We start from the raw sequence: 21,368 nt of genomic DNA on the forward strand, positions 1-21,368 counted from the left end.
TGCCTGTGTCCCCACCCAAATCTCAACTTGAATTCTATCTCCCAGAATTCCCAAGTGTTGTGGGAGGGACCCAGTGGGAGGTAATTGAATCATGGGGGCCGGTCTCACAAGATCTGATGGGTTTATCACGGGTTTCTGCTTTTGATTCTTTCTCATTTTCTCTTGCTGCTGCCATGTAAGAAATGCCTTTTGCCTCCCACCATGCTTCTGAGGCCTTCCCAGCCATGTGGAACTGTAAGTCCAATTAAACCTCTTTTTATTCCCAGTCTTAGGTATGTCTTTATCAGCAGCCGGAAAATGGACTAATACAGTAAATTGGTACCAGTAGAGTGGGGCGTTGCTAAAAAGATACCCAATAATGTGGAAGTGACTTTGGAACTGGGTAACAGGCAGAGATTGGAACAGTTTGAAAGGGCTCAGAAGAAGACAGAAAAATGTGGGGAATTTGGAACTTCATAGAGGTTTGTTGAATGACTTTGTCCAAAATGCTGATAGCAATATGGACAATAAAATTCAGGCTGAGGTAGTCTCAGATGGAGATGAGGAACCTTTGAGAACTGGAGCAAAGGTGACTCTTGTTATGTTTTAGCAAAGACACTGGCGGCATTTTGCCCCTGTCCTAGAGATTTGTGGAACTTTGAACTTGAGAGAGATGATTTAGGATATCTGGTGGAATAAATTTCTAAGTAGCAAAGCATTCAAGAAGTAACTTCGGTATTGTTAAAGGCATTCAGTTTTATAAGGGAAACAGAGCATAAAAGTTTGGAAAATGCGCAGCCCGACTATGTGATAGAAAATAAAAACTCATTTTCTGGGAAGAAATTCAAGCCGGTTGCAGAAATTTGCATAAGTAGCAAGGAGCCTGATGTTAATCCCCAAGACCATGGGGAAAATGTCTCCAGGCCATGTCAGAGAACTTCACGGCAGCCCCTCCCATTACAGGCCCATAGGCCCAGGAGGAAAAAGTGGTTTGTGGGCCAGCTCCAGGGTCCCTGTACTGTGTACAGCTTGGGGCTTGGTGCCCTGTGTCCTAGCTAATCCAGCTTTATCTGAAAGGGGCCAACACACAGCTCAGGCTGTGACTTCAGAGGGTGGAATCCCCAAGCCTTGGCAGCTTCCACGTGGTGTTGAGCCTGCACATGCACAGAAGTCAAGAATTGAGGTTTGGGAACATACACCTAGATTTCAGAAGATGTACGGAAATGCCTGGATGCTCAGGCAAAAGTTTACTGCAGGGTTGGGGCCCTCATGGAGAACCTCTGCTAGGGCAGTGCGAAAGGGAACTATGGGGTCAGAGCCCACACACAGAGTCCGTACTAGGGCACTGCCTAGTGGAGCTGTGAGAAGAGGGCCACCATCCTCCAGACCCCAGAATGGTAGATTCACTGAAAGCTTACACCATGCACCTGGAAAAGCCACAGACACTCAACAGCAGCCTGTGAAAGCAGCTGGGAGGGAGGCTGGAACCTGCAGAGTCACAGGGGTGGAGCTGCCCAAGACCATGGGAATCCACCACTTGCATCAGCATGACCTAGATGTCAGACCTGGAGTCAAAGGAGATCATTTTGGAGCTTTAAGATTTGACTGCCCCGCTGGATTTTGGACTTGCATGGGCCCTGTAATCCCTTTGTTTTTGCCAATTTCTCCCATTTGGAATGGCTGTATTCACCAAATGCCTGTACCCCTATTGTATCTAGGAAGTAACGAGCTTGCTTTTGATTTTACAGGCTCATAGGCAAAAGGGACTTGCTTTGTCTAAGATGAGACTTTGGACTGTGGACTTTTGGGTTAATGCTGAAATGAGTTAAGACTTTGGGGGACTGTTGGGAAGGCGTGATTGGTTTTGAAATGTGAGGGCAAGAGATTTGGAGGGGCCAGGGGCAAAATGATATGGTTTGGCTGTGTCCACACCCAAATCTCAACTTGAATTGTATATCCCAGAATTCCCACATATTGTGGGAGGGACCCAGGGAGAGGTAATTGAATCATGAGGGCTGGTCTCTCCCATGGTATTCTCATGAAACTGAATAAGTCTCATGAGATCTGATGGGTTTATCGGGGTTCTTCACTTTTTTTTCCTTCTCATATTCTCTTGCTGCTGTCAAGTAAGAAGTGCCTTTCACTTCCCACCATGATTCTGAGGTCTTCCCAGTCATGTGGAACTGTAAGTCCAATTAAACCTCTTTTCCTTCCCAGTCTTGGACATGTCTTTACCAGCAGCATGAAAATGGACCAATACAGTTGCTTATAGTGCAAATTTGAACATCAAAGCTCCAAACAAAGACTAAATCTACACACTAGCAAATGAGGTCAAGATTTGGCAATAACATGGATATTTCAATTTCTAAACATAGTGAGATATAGTTTTCTCTTTTCGGTCTGATTTGGGGGTCTTATCAAAATAACCTGACACCAAACAAAATGTGTGCTGTGTCATCATGCTGCAAATCAATGAATCTAAGGGACAAAATAAATTTCCAGAGACCATGGTTTCATGCATGCAACTCTTACTTAATGAACATATCACAAAACTCGATAAATGACTGAGTGTCTTTATGACAGTAAAGAGACAACAATTGTCACTACCAATTCAAGCTCACAACTACTACTTCACTAAATAATTACCTTATTTTGATTCTAAAAATACTTGAGTTATATAACTTAACATCAACCTCAAATTCTGACTCATTTTTTGGTTTCCTTATGTTGATGGCATTTGAAGAAGGTACTAGAACTGACTTCAAATGTCCCACAGACATTTTGTTCTCAACATCACGCTCTGAGATTGAAATTACTTCTTCACCTTTGATACCACAGACTTCCTCTTACCTCCTGATGTAAAGCTCATGTATTTCTGGTTGTTGACTGTTTCTTTGGAATCATAGAATTTGAGAACATCTAGAACAGCTTGGGGGTTCTTCTTCTGTTCCAATTTTGTTATGTTAGAGGTTTGGAGTAATCGTGCCCATTGCTCGGGAATTCCCTGTGGACAACCAAAGTGAAAGAATGGTGGCTCAGAACATTCTGCAGCAGCACTTTTATGTTCCAGTAAAGTTCTTCACCAAGAAGCCCATGCTACCTGTAGGATTACACTTGGGAAACTGAAGTTACATTCTAGATTTAAAGTTAGTAACTTAATAATGCAATCATTCTCTTCTCTAATTAAAACACATAGGTAAAACTAGGATCCAACTTAAAAAGGGTGGGTGGGAGTATGACTGTGATAGAAAAAAAAAAAGCGCATGAAAATCACCTCCATATTGACTCTGCTCATCCATGAAATGATGTTTACGGCTTAGCTTATTTTTTTTCTGGCGACTCAGGGCAGACATAGCAAGACTTCTCTAAATTTGTGCACAGCATAGTAAAGTGCAGATCAATGGGTTTTATGACTGGAATAACATAAGCTGTTTCTGGTCATGTTGTAATCAGAATATATTTTAGAATAAAAGGAAAGGATCACCCTTGGTCAGGTTATACTTCATGATTACAAAATGTAATTTTTTGGGTCTAGAGCTTTACTATAAAGTCAGGTCGGTAGAAGAAAAAAATAGAATTGTGGAGGAGCAAGAACCACTGAGATGCTAAACAGTAACATTAATGCTGCTTTGGGCATTTTCCCTGCAGCTTTCTCCAGGGCATGCCCTCCTTCTCCTCTCCTCTCTCTCTCCCTTCCTCCTCACTTCATTTTTAGGCCACATAGAACCTGGGGACTATGAAAACCACGCCAAAGCCTTATGAGAATTTATAATAATCTGAAGCATTTAGAGCAGAGAGGAGGGAGTATTTGGAAATATAACCAAGGAGAATTGCAAAAATTAGAGGTTAGCTTTGCATTGAGCATTCAACATTCTTTCCTACATGTTCAGCCTACAGAAGTCTCAATTTCATAATTATCCAACCTCCAAGAGAAACTTGGAGAGAGAAACAGACACACTATTCCTGAAGTGCATCCAGACACAATTTATGTGGCTTTGTCCTATGAAGTCTCGGCAAAACAATGTGTGACGTGGGCCTCCAGAGTTTGGGAATGACAACAAAAAAAGTGAGATAAGCCAAGCAACAACTCTACTGCACACACATGAACCTGCTGCTGCAGTGCTATGACATCTCAAAGAAGCACTTTGATGCAAGCTTCTTTTGGGCCTGTGACGCACCTCTGGGAGCTTCCCTGGGCACATCTGTGAGCCATAGAGATCTGGCTGTAATGGACGTAAATAAAGAAAGAAAAGAAAGTTAAAACAGAATGTGGGACAACTTAGAAGGTGGGAGGAGATGAAATCAATGGGTCTGAATGGGGGGAGTCCCTTCTAAAGTGGGGCGGTTATGAAAATAGGGAGGTTTTAACTAAATCAGGGACAGGACAGGCTACAGGACAACAGATTTAAGAGAACAGAGAAAATGACAATGTTCCAAAGTTTGGATGTATAATCCCACTTTTGGCAAGATGCTTCCTCCATAAATATGTATTAATAAGAATTACCATTAAATGATTGGAGAAATTAGTAAAAGGCAGAAATATGAATTTGGAGGCAAGAAGGATGGCATCATGAAAAGCTTTGACAATAGTTTGTAAGTTGTTTTTATAATTGGGTGACCACAGGTAGCCAATGGCCATGTGAGAAACTTACAAATTTCAGTTCCCAATTCTGGTTAACCAATTTTAGTTTCAAAAGTGTGTATGTGGCTAAAATTCAAAGGATGGCTGTATGGAAACACTGAATTTTATTCTCATTGATGTGATTCTTTTTCACTTTGTAGCTAAAGTCATGGCTGGCTTAGAGAAAACTAGGTAAAGAACATTCCCACACAGCCAGACTCTATATTTTAAGTTTCTTAGATATTTAGACTAGGGAAAGGGAAACCGTTCCATTTCAAACCATATATATATAATTTCCATTTTAGTACTGCAGTTCTAAAATCCCGCTTCCCACAAAATAAGACAAGATATAAGGTAACAGCTTTGCCTAAATAAAGATCTCTCAAATGCTACAGAAACATGCTTGACCCAACTGGCTTGATTTTGGATATATGTCCTTGATTCCTGGTATTTGGGGTTACTCCAAGCACAGTGAAATGACATTTTTACATGCATTTTTCACGCGGCTAGATGCTAAAGCCTTAAGCCAAAAATTTGAACTCAGGAGCCCATGCATTATCCCAGTTCTGATTCTAAGTGCAATTAATAGCATTTGGTTAATACCGTAATGGCCAAAGGAGTTATTAAGTGTTACAAATTGAGGTATGCATTGCACATTACCACTAGAGCAGACGTTACTGGCGTAATCATTACAATAATCATTAGAATATTTGCAGTTATTATACATTCCCATGGCACTTCTAAGCTTTTGTGATAAATAGTCTTATGATCACTAGACAGCAGGAAAAAATGCTGTCAATAGCAAAAAATCCTCCAGACAACTATACTTACCACATGACTACACTGCTGACATAATTTTGACTATACTGCTGACATTTCTTTTTTCTAAGTTGAGACAAACCCAATTATCAATAAAACCTGACATTCAAGTTTGAATGTATGCCACAAAGGCACATAGTCATAAAGCCATCTCATTATGCCACATTGAGAAACTAATCCCAAAAGTCAGACAGCTAATGAAGACCTAAGAGTTTGAGCATCAGAAGCAGGAGCACATATCAATGCCTGACTGTGTATATGATACCAACTAGAAGTACATCAAGCTGGGGGTTGTCCAGTGTAGCCCAGGAGAATGGCAGCATGATATAACAGGCCAAGCATTTATCTTATCATAAGAAATGATAATTTATATCACTCATACCATTTTTCCCTCTGATTGACTTGAAGCGACCGTCACAGGTCTAGAGGTCTGGAAAGGGGAGTTCTGAAGTATTTGGGACAAAAATGGCAATATAAAGGGTAAGGACCTGTAATCATTGAATACCAAAAATCTCACCTCCCAACCTACGTTTAGCTTCAGGGTCCAAGTGTATGACCAGGTATACAAACAAGGTCATATGGGCCAATTAGCCAGAGAGTAATCACCAAGCAACACAGCAAATCAGTGTCCAAATATTCAAAATAACAAGCCCTTGTAAGACAACTGGATTAGATAGTTCAGCAAATTGCACAAAATTCAACCTAAACAACCACGATAATCAAACTTAACAATATGATCCCCTCCCAACACGCAATAAATTAGTGGTGCATTGACAATTAGGACCCAATTCTAAATCCTACCAATAAAAACACTTTCTTGAAAGCTTTTTATAATTTGGCATGTTTAAATTTAATAAACATAATAATATAGTAAATGTAAACCACAGGTTAAAAAAGTACCAACAAGGGCAGAATTTGGCATCTTTAAAAATAATGTATGAACAAGTAGTTACAAAAGATCATCAAGATGACAATAAAGTACTTCCATTTACCAAATTTAGCCTATGTCTATCTATATATTCAATGGATTCATAACAATGGAATATTTCCAAACGGCTATCTTATTTCAAATTGGGGATATATTTAGTGGGGAGAGGGGTATTTGTTTCATATGGTTTGGCTGTATCCAACTGTTTTTCATCATTGGAAAGATAGCCTATCACTTTGGGTTCTTTGGGTTCTAATTGACAGCAAAATGAAAATGACTGGTGCTGCAGTTAGCAAGATGGTGGTGATTTACTTTCTTTCATTTCCATTCAGAATCCAGAAAGATAAATGAAAGAGCTAGAGAGAGAGATACTGTATAATAAGATGACAAGTAAGTTTGAAAAGTGGAAAGAATAAAATATTGGAAAGCAACTAGAATGTCACATGGGATAACTGGATGAGAAAATTTTCACATCAGAAAACAAAAAGGAAGAAAAAAAGACAAATAGTGAATGACAACAATAAAACGCAAGAGTAGTTTAAATGAGGAAAAGCACAGAGAACATTAAAATGTCAAAGCTGGAAAAATTAATTAAAAAGGGAAGAGTTATTAGGCAAAACCTTTATAAAGTTTAAGGGATTTTCTTGTTTCAAGTGTCAGCAAAAATAGTTAAAATATTTGTATAATTTTTAAAAAATATAAAGTTTTTCAGGTTATACAAATTACTTTTTTTCTGGTGGTGATGATGGTGGTGGTAGTGGTAATAGCAAGGCTGGAGTATCTAAGTGTGGCTAAGAGAATATTCTGCAAATATAGTAAAGACTAGGTTCAAACTCAAAGCCATTTGAGTAATGTCTCTGACTTTAATGATGAAATTGGTTAAATCTTACCTATCTCCACTTTATGTGTAAATATTTCTTAACGTTCTCCTCTGCTTGCTACCGAGAACGCAGAAATAATCAGCTCACACCACTTTACGAGGCCAAGGTGTTTACTGTTTCCATTTCCATTCTCATATCACTTACTTCCAGAATTGAAAAAATAAGATAATTTGACTGTCAATTCAGCAACATTGTTTGCTTCTCCACATAGATTAATTTGTTCCTTCTTTTTTTCCACTTAATCATATAACACAGTCTATTCACTACTATGTTATGAAACAAAAAACTCAACTACTTAATATGTAAATTTCTCTCTGGTTTAACAGCACAGGAATTGATAGTGATGGCTCTATCAAAGATTTTTCTTGAAATGCCCTCAAAATTACTCCTTATTTCAGAATGTACATTTTGATGGAGTTCATTAATAGCATGGAAAAAGGTAGTTGACCTTCCTGGGGACATATTTCTAGCCATAGCCACATCTTTTCCCTCATTGATCTAAAAAAAAAAAAAGTTACCAGTTCTTTTTTTTAAAAAAGTATAAAATTTCATAGATCTGAGATCTTATGCTGTTTGAGCACTACAAATATTCAGCAAAAGTCTTGATCTATAGCTATGGTCTATCCAGAGAATTCTCATCGGTATTTACTATGGATTGCATAACATCTCTAGAGAGATATCTAGAGAGAGAGGAGAGAGATGCACATAACAACTAGAACATACATGATATATCCATCAAAATTTCTTCTTGAAATATAAGGTTTGTTTTTTGAATATCTGCAAAATGTACCTACTAAAAATTATAAAATAATCTACGTTCTTGAAATCAAAGGGAAAAGCAGGTCAGTTCCATAGAGATTCTTGGTTAGTGTAGTTAACTGAGCTGGGTATTCTAGGTTTTAATGTAAAGCCTGAAATATTTTTATGGATTATTTTCACTGGCCAAGGTGAGTAGATGATTCTCTGATTCAGTTCACTTGATAAAGAAAAAGCTCAGGCAGTGTCTCTCTGCCAGGAGTACAATTTCTGTGCCATGGTTGGTTAATATTTTCAACCAAGTTGAGACTATACAGTGATCAAACTTTTTTAAAAGATGGACAAAATAATTCGGCCAATGCTGTTGCCATCCTCTATTTCCATCTATGATTGCCTAGGCAATGTCCATCTTATTTGGAACCATCAAAAATATTAAGTCTGACATTTTGGGACATGGCAATTCTTGCTTGAAACCTATTTTCACAAGGGAATTCTTTCGTGGCTTACAAAACAAAACAAGGAGCTTACTTACAGTGAATTCCCCGGTGACTGCATCAAACCCCACATGAATCGTATGCTCAAAGTCTGAAGGAAGAGAGATCTCTGGGCGCTCTTTCTCCTTCTTCTTATTGGCTAAAGGCAAAATGTTAACATGTATTTATTTGGGGTATAGTTTTGGCATCCACAAGTTGTACAATTAGGTTCATCAAAAGAATTACAAAGTTGAAAGACAATTGATTCCAACGCAATTTTAACAACACTTAACTCCAGAAAATCCAATTATTTGCAGAAGTAGCTAAGAGTATGATGACAAATGTTATGTCCAAATAATTCAAAATTTCCAAAACTCATTTGAAACAATTCTCTCATTCAAACTGATTTCTGCCTTTTACCAGTGTAACCAGGAGGTATCTAGGGATATTGTGCTTAACCGGCTTTGTTGAATCAAATACCACTTACTAAGGAAGAAATTCATCATACACAAGTCAAGCTAAGGCATACTATTAGAAAGAACAAACAGAAAAGAAAACCACTTCAGCTTTTGATAAAGATATTGTGAATTGTTTCTATGTTAACAATAGCTAATAATCAAGTGGTTGGTACTTATTTAATTTAACATGTTTATATTATTAACCATATCTTAATAGACTCTTCTATTAACAAGAATATCACTGCAAATCAATTATGTTACAAACCTTTTTTATTATCAAAAATATTTCAATCATTTCCTACCCAGCACTTTGCTAGTAAAAAGCTACAAATTGCTTTTTTTTTTTTTTTTACTGAATTAATTTTATTTAGTTTTCAGAAAACTTAAAGCCATTCCTTGGTTTAGTTTTTCTAGTTTGTAGTTATTTTTCCATGTTTCCATTATATTTTATCATATCAGCCATTCAAAAATCACTGTGTTTTTCAAGTAGATTTTTCATAGTTACATATTTATAAATAAATGTATCAGTAGCTCATAATTTAAAAGCCTAAAAAGATATAATCACTGAATAAACTAAGTTGAGAACTATAGTCTATCTGGAAATAGTTCCCAGGAGGAAGTCACTGTGGAAACACTCTAAAATGGCATCTAGCAGCTTCCATAACACACTTATTTGCAGATCTGAGCATGTATCTCTGGTGAGGCTACATTTCACACTGAAAAAAATAGTACTCACCCTCCTAATACAGGGCAAGTCAGCATGAACCAGGTTTACTCAGTTAAAACCAATCAGCTTCAGAATTGCCAGGGTGGTCAATTTAGAACATTCTGGTTCAAATAGATGTTGCCTTGGCCTGAATTACAGACAACACTCAACCATATATTGATTAGTGGTTTTGTGGGTTACCCGTGATAAATTTTAAATTCAAAACTTTTCATGTTCAAAGGCTATTCTTATGACTTCTTGTCTCATTCCACTCTCTCTCACTGTTCCTTATCTCCAGCCACAAGACAGAGATATGGGGCAGAAATATGAAAACTGAACTAGTGTGAGAAAATATACAGAATCAGGAAATAAAGGTTGGGAGCAGGGGAACAAGAGTCACCCAAGGCCTTTGCCTGGCCATGGAGCACATTTAGGACTCATTTTGAAAAAAATACGTAAATGCCATATAACTTACCCTCAGTACAGATTCCATTTTTATAGTGAGCCTACATTATTCATGAATATTATTCTAACTCAATAGTGAAGTTCAGAGCTTTCTGTTGGTACTCCTACTTCCCTTGCATGTTTGTGAACTATAGCTAACATTTATACTTGTTCAACTACCATTTTTTACTTGTTCAGAAAGGCACTCTGGTCTCATCACTCCTTTGAAGGTGTCCTCGCCACTCCTGTAATCATTTTCTTACTTTTTCTCTTTCATGATGTCCCATCCATGCTGGCCATGGCTAGCTACTTCTCTTTTTACTTCCTTGACAATGTGGCCTGGCATTCCTCCTTTCTCAGTGACCATTCTTTCTTTGATTGTCATTGCTTTTGACTTTGCTAGTTCAGTTTTTGGCCTTCTGCATTTCTTTCTCTATTGGATTGCCTCCACTCCCAAATACTAACTCAGGTAATTCCCTAATCTGTGGTTGGCAGGGGTGGATCCACATGTTGGGGGACCAAATACTTTATGTAACTTGAGAGGAAGGTTCCCTTTAAGTAAAAAACATTGTAAAATTACAAATACAAATGTACCGGGGCCCCTCCCAGGGCCTTGGAAGAGTTCCAGGCAAGTCAGGAATTCTGAAGGAGCAGTTTCATTCACTTCACAGTAACTAGCTCTTGGTAAGTTTTTTGGGGTCAATCTTCTGAAAAATCTGAAGAAAGCTATGGAACTTCTGCCCATAAAAATGTACTATATACATATACTTTCACAGATTCATAATTCCCCTGGACTCCAAGCTAAGAGCCCCTACCTTAATCTGTACCTCCAAACCTTCTATCAACTTGAATTCATGGCCCCTCTTGTCAGCAAATAAACTCTCCCAACTTTTCTATTAGTAGCAAATTGACTAAACACTCCACTTGGGCTGAGTTATATGCAGAATTGGCTTAATGGTGTTCTCCTAGAAGGCCACCTGACTGCCAATCCCTTATCAGCCTGACTATGCAATTTTCTTCACTCAGGGCTAAACATAACAAAGGCAGGAAGCCCAAGTTTGCTCCTCTTCTAGTGTTCCCTATCTCAGTGAAATGATACCACTAACCACACAGATTAAAGAAGAAGCAAGGCCTTAGGCTCCTCCTCCTTTAGGCAGCTCTGAGCAATGAAAAAAAAAATTATAATCCTCCTCTGCAATATGCAATTCAAATAAAAACAATACTAAGGCATAAATAATTAAGGAAGTGAAAAAGTTCTGATGTTCCTATGGTGATTGAGTCTTTTTTTAAGCTATATATTCAAAATTAAACTGTTTCCACATTTTGGGTACTTCTGATTTACTAGATGCCATATACAAATGCTTTCTCTGGCTCCTGAGTAATCCAGCAGTGGCCCAGCTGCCCAAGCCAAGAATCTGGGGGTCATCTTTCACTCCTTTATTTCTATGCTAATTGATCATCAAGTTTTATATATTCTATCTCCTAAACTGGTCTTGAATGTTGAATCTTCATCCCCACAAATAATTATCTTAGTCCAAGGCATCAGCACTTCTCACTTAGCGTCACTGCCTCCAATTTTATTCACTTCCATTCATTTCTCTACTCTGTGGCTAGATCACATTCTTGCATTTTGTGTGTGTGTGGTGGTGTTGTTGTTGTTGTTTATTTGTTTGTTTGATGGAGTCTCGCTCTGTTGCCCAGGCTGGAGTGCAGTGGCATGATCTCGGCTCACTGCAAACTCTGCCTCCTGGGTTCAAGTGATTCTCCTGTCTCAGCCTCCTAAGTAACATTCTTGCCTTTAAGATGCTTAAATGCTGTCCCCTATTACCCGTAAGTTAAAAGTTCATGTTTCTTAGCATGATACCCAAGGGCCTGCATGATATGTTCCTAGTTTACCACTCCAGCTTCTCTATTCTTGCCATGGGCCCTACTACTTATACACATTCAATGCTCCCTAAGCTGCCAGGCTTTCTCATACCTCCGAGCTTTTATACATGCCATACCTAGGCCTGGAAAGTCTTACTTCTTACCCTTTCCCCCAAATTTATGTGGATCACTCCTATTAGTCCTTACTCTTAAAGACTCACTCTTGGGCTTCTTCTCCTTTGGCAAGTCTTTTCCTATCTCCTCTCTGCAGACAAAGTTAAATGCCTGTCCTTTCATGCTCCCATAGAACTACTCAGTGTATACTTGGAGCTTGGTACCATCAGCATAGGATTATTTTTTACATATCTACCTCTCTATCTAAAATTTGAGATAATTGACAGTAAAGAGTGTAATTTATTTATTCTCACATTCCCCTGCAACTAGTTTGTACCTGCACACTTAATAGCTATCATGAATGGACACTCACCACGTGCCAAGTGTCTGAAGCTATCTCATTTAATCTCCACAACAGTCTTAAGAGGTAGGTCTTATTCTTGTTTTATAGATGAGAAAAGCGAGACTTGATGGGGTTAAATCATATACCCAGGGTTACACAGGTGGCAAATATCAGAGCCAGGATTTGAATCTACGTCCCCACTTTGTCTCCAGAACCAAAGTTTTCAATAGTTAAACTATTTATTACCCAGTGGCATTAAAAAAAAAAAAAAAAACAAAAAAAAAACCCTCTAGCTTTCAGTAAGTGTTTAGCAATAAACTAGACCCTAGATGAGAACCGGTTTTTGTTTTGTTTTGTTTTTTTTAGATACACTAAAATGTCTGTATCACCCTGCAAAATTCTGTGAGCATTTGTCATTTATCTTAAGGCTCAACCTGGTCAGCTCTCTGGGTTGACATTTGCAGAGAGCAGAAGTCCAAAAAAGTATCACTTTCTAAGTGTATCTCCCATATTCTATTGGAACTCAGAACAAGGCTACAAATTGCTGCCTGGACCACAAACTGCAAACAGCATTTGACCTTGAGATCTACTGGGAGTTCCAGTTGTAATTCCTAGGGCCACCTAATTTCTCCAGAATCTCTCATCCCGACATCTTTCTCTATTCTGCTACTTCATAAAGAATGAGAAGCCCCTCTAGTCACCTATCATCTTTTATATGCCCACCCCAGTGTTCTGCAGTTCTTTTACCAGCAAGAGTTTGTCCTGTCAGAAACATTTTTTTCTACATTTTCTACCTCTTCCTTCACCTCTTGCCTTAGGTTTTCATACTTCACTGTACATCATTTTCATCTGAGAACTTAAAAAAAGAGAGAGATGCCATCCCCAGAGATTCAGATTCAGTTAGTCTGGGGTAGCCCTAGGCATCTTTGTTTTTTAAAATTCCTCAGGTATTTCTATTACATAGCTGGGATTGAGAACAACGACTTTAGACCCTACTATCCAATGAGGGTACCGCTTCCTTAGATAAGACTGGTGGAGGCTGCTCACCCTTTCTCATCCCAAGCCTGTAGGCCTGAGAGAACGGAGAAGGCAGACTTCCTCTTTTTCACTCAAAACGATTCGAGATCAGTACTTCTACACTTGCCTACAAAATCCTCTCTTTTGAGATTATCACCACCTAGCTCTCCTGGCCAAGTGCATTGTTTGCCATTGAGGACTCTGGCTCCCAGTCTTCCTTCCTACATTCTGTGCTGCCACCACTGTGTGAAACAGGATATTAATGGACACCTCCTTCATACCCTTTCCTTATGGATCCTTGATCTCTCTCAACTCTAATGAATTTTACCTCCCTTCCACTTCTGCAATCATTCCCACGGCCATCTTTTAAACCATTGGTTCTCAAGCAGGGTTGCACATCAGAATAACCTGTAGAGTTCCATAAAATACCAATGTCTACAGTCCATCAATAACCTACTCTATCAGGATTTCTGGGGATGAAACCTGGGCAAATGAATTTTTAAAACTCCAGAGATAATATGCAGCCAGAGTGGAGAACCATAGTTGCCCCAAATCTTTTTATTATCCAGAATAACCCTTTCTCTGCAATATTCAACCTTGTTACCTCATTCTCTGAGCTCAGCTTCTCATCTGGCTAACCCGCTAATTGTTTCAAGTGCTTACTCCTATTTTATTTGTTCTTTGATCTCAACAAGACCTCAATTTCTAGAAGGTAATGGGGAATATTGAAACAGGACAATAATAGCAGATTTGTGTTCCAAATATCATTCTAGTCACTTCCATTTTTGGCCAATTTCTCAGCTCCCTTCTGGCTGAGATTCTATGGTCCAGCATGTAAATTGCTCTTATGCTTCTGTCCTGGAAAATTTCACTCTTTGACTTCTTGTTATAATTGTCCTATGAAACCCTTCCCTAATGGAATCCAACTATGAAAGCTCTCCACTTCTATGTCAAGGCTGCCAAGAGTTGCTGGAGGGAAATGATACAGCCATGCATATTGGTTGGTGCTTATAATAGTTGGGTCATTAATGGTGCTTGACAATAGTTTCCTCACCCCTTGCCAACTTCCCTTTCCAGTCACCACACCTAATATTCTAGAAATTCAGAACTCCACTCTAACTTCAGCTCTACCCCCTCCTCCCTTACTTTCAGCATGTGACCTTCCTTCTACTTCACCGAGATAAATGGAGGGACTCCTTTATTTCAGTTGAAAATTCCTTTGATTTCACTTTCTCTCCCACCCCTGTGAATTTATCTCCATCAGTAGCATCTTCTTCTCTTCTCCTGCCTCACTGCTGTCACCTTCTACCTAAAGTGAATCCACCAATTATGCTCTATTTCTTCTTGTATCCTCAATCTCTCCATCTCTACTGGCACTTCTCTTTTGGCTTAAAAAACATGCTGAGATCACTGTTGTCCTTAAAAATTAAAATGCTTCTGCTTCTTCACATACTTCTCTAGCTGTTATAGTCTCAGCTTTTCCTTCTTTAGGTTGAACTTTTTGAAAAGGCAATCTAGATTTACTTAGCTCTCACTCCTCGAACCAGTGTAATGGCTCCCCTAAAGTCACAAATTAGCCTCCTCCTTGACCAGTGGCTACTTTTCTGTCCCTACAAGTGTGGACCTTTAGTCAAAACTGACATTTGTGACCACGAACTTCTTGAAGCTAACATTTCCCCCACCTTCTTTCATACAACTCTTTCCTAGAGTCTATTTCTGCATTTCTCAGTTTTCTTTCTCAGCCTCATTTGCAGGCGCTTCTTTCTGTTAGTTCTTTAAAAACTATGGGGAATATTAGGAGCTATCCTAGGTCCTCATCTCTTCTCATCAACACACTTCTCCCTTGGGTCATCTCATCCACATGCATGATTTCAATCCCCATTGACACTAGTGATTCTCCATACATACCTCCAGCCCTGACATCTGTGTTGCACCCCAACCCCAGGTAGTTAACTGGCTACTGAACACCTCTATTTAGGTACCTCACAGACCCCTCACACTAAATATTTTCAAAATCAAGCCTAATTATTTAATTAACTAATTATCTAACTAATTAACTGCTTTTCCCCATCTAAAACAAGAAAAAACAACTCTTCTTTTGTTTCCTAACTCAACCTTCTCCAGCTCTTCCTCTCACCATCTGATTAGTTGTCTAGTTCTATGAATTCTCCTCCCTAAATAGTCCCTCTGCATTGTCCTCTCTTATTGCTGTTACTGGCCCTTAAGCCAGGCCACTCTCATTTCTCACCTGTATGACTCCAACAGCCTGACTGGTCTCTTTCCCTCTCTTCCCGATTCCTCCTGTGGCTAGAGTGATATTTTAAAACACAAATCTGATATCATTGCCCTGCTTCAATGTTCCCCCATTGCCTTCAGAATTAAATTTAAACCCCTTAGCGTGGCATAGATAAGCCCTCCAGGATCTGGTCCTCACTTACATCCACAGTTTCTTCTCCTACCCCTCTCCCACTCTCAGAGCACCAGTTTTTCTGAACTACTTGTAGTTGTATTCATAGAAGCCCAACTAACAGCGTGTCATGCCTACTGCCTTCAAAATGATGGTCTTTCTACCTGGGATGCCATTCACGCCTTAATGGCTAGCTCTATGCTAGCCATTTAAGACTCACCTCAGTTCAATAATCATCTCCTCCAGGAAGCCTTCTCTAACCACCCCTTCCTTCAGTCTTGAATAATTGCCTCTCCTCAGTTCTCACTCCTACATATTACACTTACCACACTAAACTCTAATTGTTGAATAACTTATCTGTGTCCCTGACTAGACCTTTGGTTCTTTAAAGCCAGGGACTGGGACTTTTTCACCTTTGTACCCTAGCACCTACCTAGCACAGCATCTGACTCAATGTTTAATGAATAAGCAAATGAACAAAAAATGAATGGATGAATGAAAGACCTTCATTATATGAAATGAGGCCCAGTAAATGGGGACAGGTCATGCCTATTTGCTGTTATGTGTTCATAGAAGAGGAGAAGATGACTGATGTCTGCCAAGAAGGCCTAAGGGTGAGGAGTATATTTTAGAGTTGTTTTTGTAGTTAAAGTTGTTATTGGTGGCGTTGTTGCTGTTTTTACCCCAACAGTGGGAATGACTCTGTATTCATTCAGGCACACCTCTTGCCAGGTACCACTTTGAAGCCAAACGCATATATGGCAACATAGCTCGGCATGGTTCAAGGTTGAGCAAAGCAACCAATTCTCCCCCCAGACGAAATCCCTAGATGGTGCTATGGCTGCCTTCTGAAAGCAATTTAGAAAGCTGTGGCATGAGTCTTCCTTGTTGTAGGAGTTCCATTTGTTATCTTCCCCTAAAATTCCTGGAAGTTTTGTTGGGCCTACTCACTGGATGTCATATGGTCATTTTCAGATTTATTTTTTAGAACACTTTCCAGCTTCTTGGAAACAGAGCATGCAGGAAAAGAAAAAGGATGACAGAAGACAGACATAGGAAAATGCTTTCCTACATAAATTTAGCCTAAAAGCACAAAACAACCATCATCTTTTTAAAAGCAATGAAAAGCATGCAAAATATTATGGTACATGTCATAATTTTAAAAGCAACATTTAAAGCCTTGTTAATACAGAAAGCTAAAAGCAAAATATTGTATAAAGCATTTTTGATGCAGAAATAATTTTTCTAAAGAAAAATAAACACATAGTCCAACTAGTTCTACGAGGCAAGCATTTTACAACCCTGGCTCTAAAACACAACTTCCTCCTGCTACTGTCCCAGCTTCTTTTCCTTTGAATCAGCGAGCCAGTTAGCAACTACATTGAATTGTGGATCAATGTAGTGACAGGTTATTCTGGGTGATTCATTAGAAACTTAAGTAACATCCTGAACTTGCAATCTAACTGGGAAAATAACCTTAATAAACAAGAAATAGCAACAGATACTGCCAAAGAAAATTAGGTGCTAAGTTGGGCAGAATAGAATATAGTAGCATGTCAAAGAAAAGATCACAGAAATCCGTGGTAGACAGTCAGGGCTTACTGGAGGAGGCATGTCTTGAGAAATGGGCCTTAAAGACTGGATCCTAGATGCAAGGGTAAGTCATCTCAACTAGGAAGAACAGTAAAAGTAAAAGCTTAGAAGTAGGGATGTATATTGCATGTTGATGAGGCAATGAGAAGACACAATAAATAAGTAGGGTGTAGCCTTGGAAATCAGGAAGGGAAGAAAGATGAAATCGGAGGTAGTAATACAAAATGTGTTGAGAAAGGTTTTTGAATAGTTGAATGACACAATAAAAAAAAAGGTGTGAGAAGACAAGCTAGATAACTGTGTGCTGCTAAGGTACACATGCCATGGTGGGGGCAGGCTTCCAGATGGTTGCTGTTTCACTCAGGTGGAAGAGGAGAATGAATGGTGGGAGTGGAATGGGGAGGACCTCCCTACCACTGTATCTGTTGTCTCTAAGATCACTTACTGGACATTTCCGACAAACTCGGGGGGTGTGTGTGTGTGTGTGTGTGTATGATTTCTGCAACTATGTTGAAAATTACATGAGGATAGGGAACCTTGTCTCATACGTAGTATCCCTCACAATATTCAGCACAGAGCTAGGCACATAAAAAGTAGGCAAAACTCTTTTCTGAGTGGTATATAAGCAGTTAAAAACATGCTCCAGATTCTAATTTTTAAACTGAGATAGCTAATAAATTAAACCTGTGCTCAAAGTCAGAATGCAGCCCAGATTTGTACATTGGCTGGATACCCATGTCTCTATCCTGTGGTCTTCCATTAAGCCCTTTGAGATAAAGGAAGCCTAATAAAACATTCCGTTGGGAGGCTTGTAGTGAAGTTGCTGGGGCCGAGGCCCTCCTGGGAGGTGCACTTATCTCATAATCCCTAGCTTGACACCAGAAGCCCTTGTCCTTCTTTCCACCCTTTGTCCCCCTCACCCTACCCAGATGCAATCTGTATTCATTCAGTGTTATATATTCTTAAAGCCAAACAACTTTTGTAGACACAGGGACCACTTCTGGCAGAAACAGTGGAGATGGCTAGGTTAGAGATCTGTCATATTTAAAGGCTATTTTTCATCTCAATATTCCTGAGCATTGATTTGGGAAATCCATGTTGAAAGGATATAGAAGTCTTATTAAAGGGCCATCCACCTCCTACGGGTGACATCCTTCATTTTCCTAACAAATGATCCTTAATGACTCGGTTACTCTTTAGCTGGATGATAGATGCTTTTGGTGTTTCACTGATTTATCTGTTACTAAGAGGCTGTCAGTTAGTGCCCCAAACAGGTCATTTACAAAATGTTGCCTTTGGCCTGTAAGAAATGAAATGCCTTAGTGTCTACTTAGCTACCAGGAAAGTGAATTAAGTACTGTGGTTGTTCCTTTTTTTACTTTAAAAAAATGCCATTTTGCTCTATCCTCTGATTTGTGGGTCACAGAGCACACTGTGCCATAACCCTCCTTAGGGAAGCCTTCTGAAGCCTTCCTTATACTTAGGTAAACAGTAAGTATCTCAGAATAGTTCTTCCTATGACAACAGCAGCCCTGCAGGTTTCAAAGAGGCAGGCGCTCATTTGTGAGAGCAATAGTTCCAGAGGGACTGATTTCTGCAAAGCATATTCTAATCCCTGAGACATCTGCTCTGTAAACAAATATCCTGTTTGGGGGCATATTACAAGAGGGGACCCACAGGAATTTCTCAACTCCTGGATTTACAAGAAGTACATTTCCCTGTACACAAGGAGAGATCAGTTCTTTTGTTTACACCTAATTTTTTTTTTTTTTTTGGTATAAAGAATATCATTGTGTGGGCCTACAAATTTATTTATTTTTTGCATTGGAAATATGTGAAAGTACTATGTGGTGACTACAATAGAAAGATAGGCATAAAAATAGATTTTATTGTTGGCAGTAAGTATTTAAAGCAACTGACAGTACACAGTGAATAAAAATTTAAAAAGAAATTCCACATAACAGCCATATTTCTGGCTTACACTTAGCATCTTGGGCAAATACATATTGATTCTGAGCAGAAAAGGAAGGTGTTCATTAAATGCGTAAGAGGGCCCAAATATCTTTTACATACTGGATCATGAATGAATCTAAGGGAAGGGATGATAGGTGACTCTTGTGTTCTATTTTAATATTCCATATTTTTCTTTTTTACAAAAGCTAGTTACTTCCTGTTAGCAAATTAGGTCCTCAGGAGGAATAACTTGTCAGGATAAAGGTATGACTACTGTTGTATCCACTGAGGCACGTGGGTTCTACTTGCTTCTGTAAAAATTGAATTTTTGCATATTCCATTGACTGAAACCTGTTTACAATCAAGCTACTCTCATTTTATGCAAGCAGTACAGTCTTCAACTACCGCTGGACTAGGAGTTGGGGGATCCAAATTCTAGGTCTGCCTTGCTTTGTTATTAAGTAGTGGAGCAAATTTGTGGAAGTCATTTAACCTCTCTGAACTTCTGCCTTCCTCTGTAAAATGGGAATAATCCCTGCCTTATCTCCATCATAGGGAGTTTGAAGAAGGCAACTGCCATGAGAGGTTTGGAACATTGTAATACACCTATAACGGCCTTCCAAAATACATCATCTTATCAGCAATATACTAAGTAACAGGGTGACTATGTTTAGACCTAGCACTTTCATCTTATGAGTGATATCCTTGGAAGTATATCTACTGAGAAAAGAGGATTAAACTGGGCCATTTTAAACATTCACTACTCTTATTATAATATCTTTTATTATATTAGCAAATCTCAGAAGCATATAGTTGGGAAGGCCCATGGTGGAAGGTCCATTCTCCTGCCTTCGTGTAGAAATTGCTAAAGCCATGAGATATCCAATGAAGATTCTAGAAAATGTCACTCTTAGTAACCTGTAGCATCCAATTAGCCTATCCGGAATTTATGTCTAGTTCCATTCTCTCTGGTGGAATATTAAGCCCATTTTCTCCTGCTAGGTCTTCAGTGGCTATCGAAAACAATATATGTCCTCCTCAAATTAGCAGGCTTTAATTTATAGATAAAAACTCAATGTGGTACCTGATTCTGCAAGAGTGGCCACAAGCCCAATTCACAGGTCAGATGTTCCATGAGGATGATGGGATAGAGGAAGTAAAATGATAGTCACATGTGAGCCCTTCAAGTCACCCCCACTCATACATGCAAACAGCTAACACCTTCAGTGGTATCATCTTCAAAAACATTCAGCAACAGTGATTATTCTGGGAAATCATTAGGAAGTTACCTCTTACTCATCTCCTTCTAGGCAACACGTACTGGTTCCACTTTCATTTGCATTCAATTGACATATGCAACAACTTTGATGGGAAACATTTGAAAACAAAAAGCGAAGATGAGGCAATGTCTTAATGAGACACTTCTGATCATGTGGATAATTATATAGGGTAAAAGTTTGAGGAGAAAAAACAGGCCTCATTTGCCTTAACAGGGAAAGCAACTTCATATCCCTTAGCCTTTGTCAATGTTCCTCTTCTTGCAACACTTCATTTTTTAAAACGTATCAAACTTCATGTTTGATACAGCACTCTTCTGTCTTCCCCTCTTATTCCATCCATCCTCTGTACCTTCTCCACCTCCTAATCTCCCTTTCAGTCATTACTTCCTCTCAATTTATTTCTCCCTGTGGCTTCTTTACCTTAGTGTAAACATCTCCCAATCCTACATTCCATACTTATTTTGGATTTGACTGTCTGGTGGTTTTAGGGGGCTACCATATGTGTGCCCAGTTTCCCTGTTCATTGGCCTTAAAGTGGAAGCACAGACCCTGGTAGATAGGGAGTGTGTGTCCTTATTCCACCTTCTTCCCATTTTAACACGGGTTGCCTAGGAGTAAAGGAGTAGTACAAGAGACTCTTCTATTGGGGCACAGCACTGACCCTAGAGGACAAGCAAGATGCCATGTCCTTCAGGTTTCCAAAAGGGCAGGGCAGTGATTTCCAAAGAGC

The 21,368-nt window shown here is 39.1% G+C and overlaps 1 protein-coding gene across 6 annotated transcripts in view; it reads right to left on the reverse strand.

Moving 5' to 3' along the window:
• The window catches only part of PAK3 (p21 protein (Cdc42/Rac)-activated kinase 3), a 301,905-nt gene that overhangs the window by 68,648 nt on the left and 211,889 nt on the right, over positions 1-21,368 (reverse strand). For 5 of the 6 annotated variants that reach the window (XR_001006530.1, XM_011984504.1, XM_011984502.1 and 2 more), the window contains 2 exons: positions 8,517-8,617; positions 2,830-2,983 (listed from right to left, as the gene is read on the reverse strand). Coding sequence is in view for 5 of the 6 variants with exons in the window: in XM_011984504.1 (XP_011839894.1) it covers positions 2,830-2,983; positions 8,517-8,617 (255 nt within the window). In the remaining variant the exon portion in view is untranslated. Of the gene's footprint in view, positions 1-2,829; positions 2,984-4,157; positions 4,203-5,801; positions 5,865-8,516; positions 8,618-21,368 lie in introns of all 6 variants that reach the window. The other variant, XM_011984501.1, reaches the window with a different exon arrangement.

The sequence above is a fragment of the Mandrillus leucophaeus genome, unplaced genomic scaffold, assembly GCF_000951045.1.
Source record: "Mandrillus leucophaeus isolate KB7577 unplaced genomic scaffold, Mleu.le_1.0 Scaffold269, whole genome shotgun sequence".
NCBI lineage: Eukaryota > Metazoa > Chordata > Mammalia > Primates > Cercopithecidae > Mandrillus > Mandrillus leucophaeus.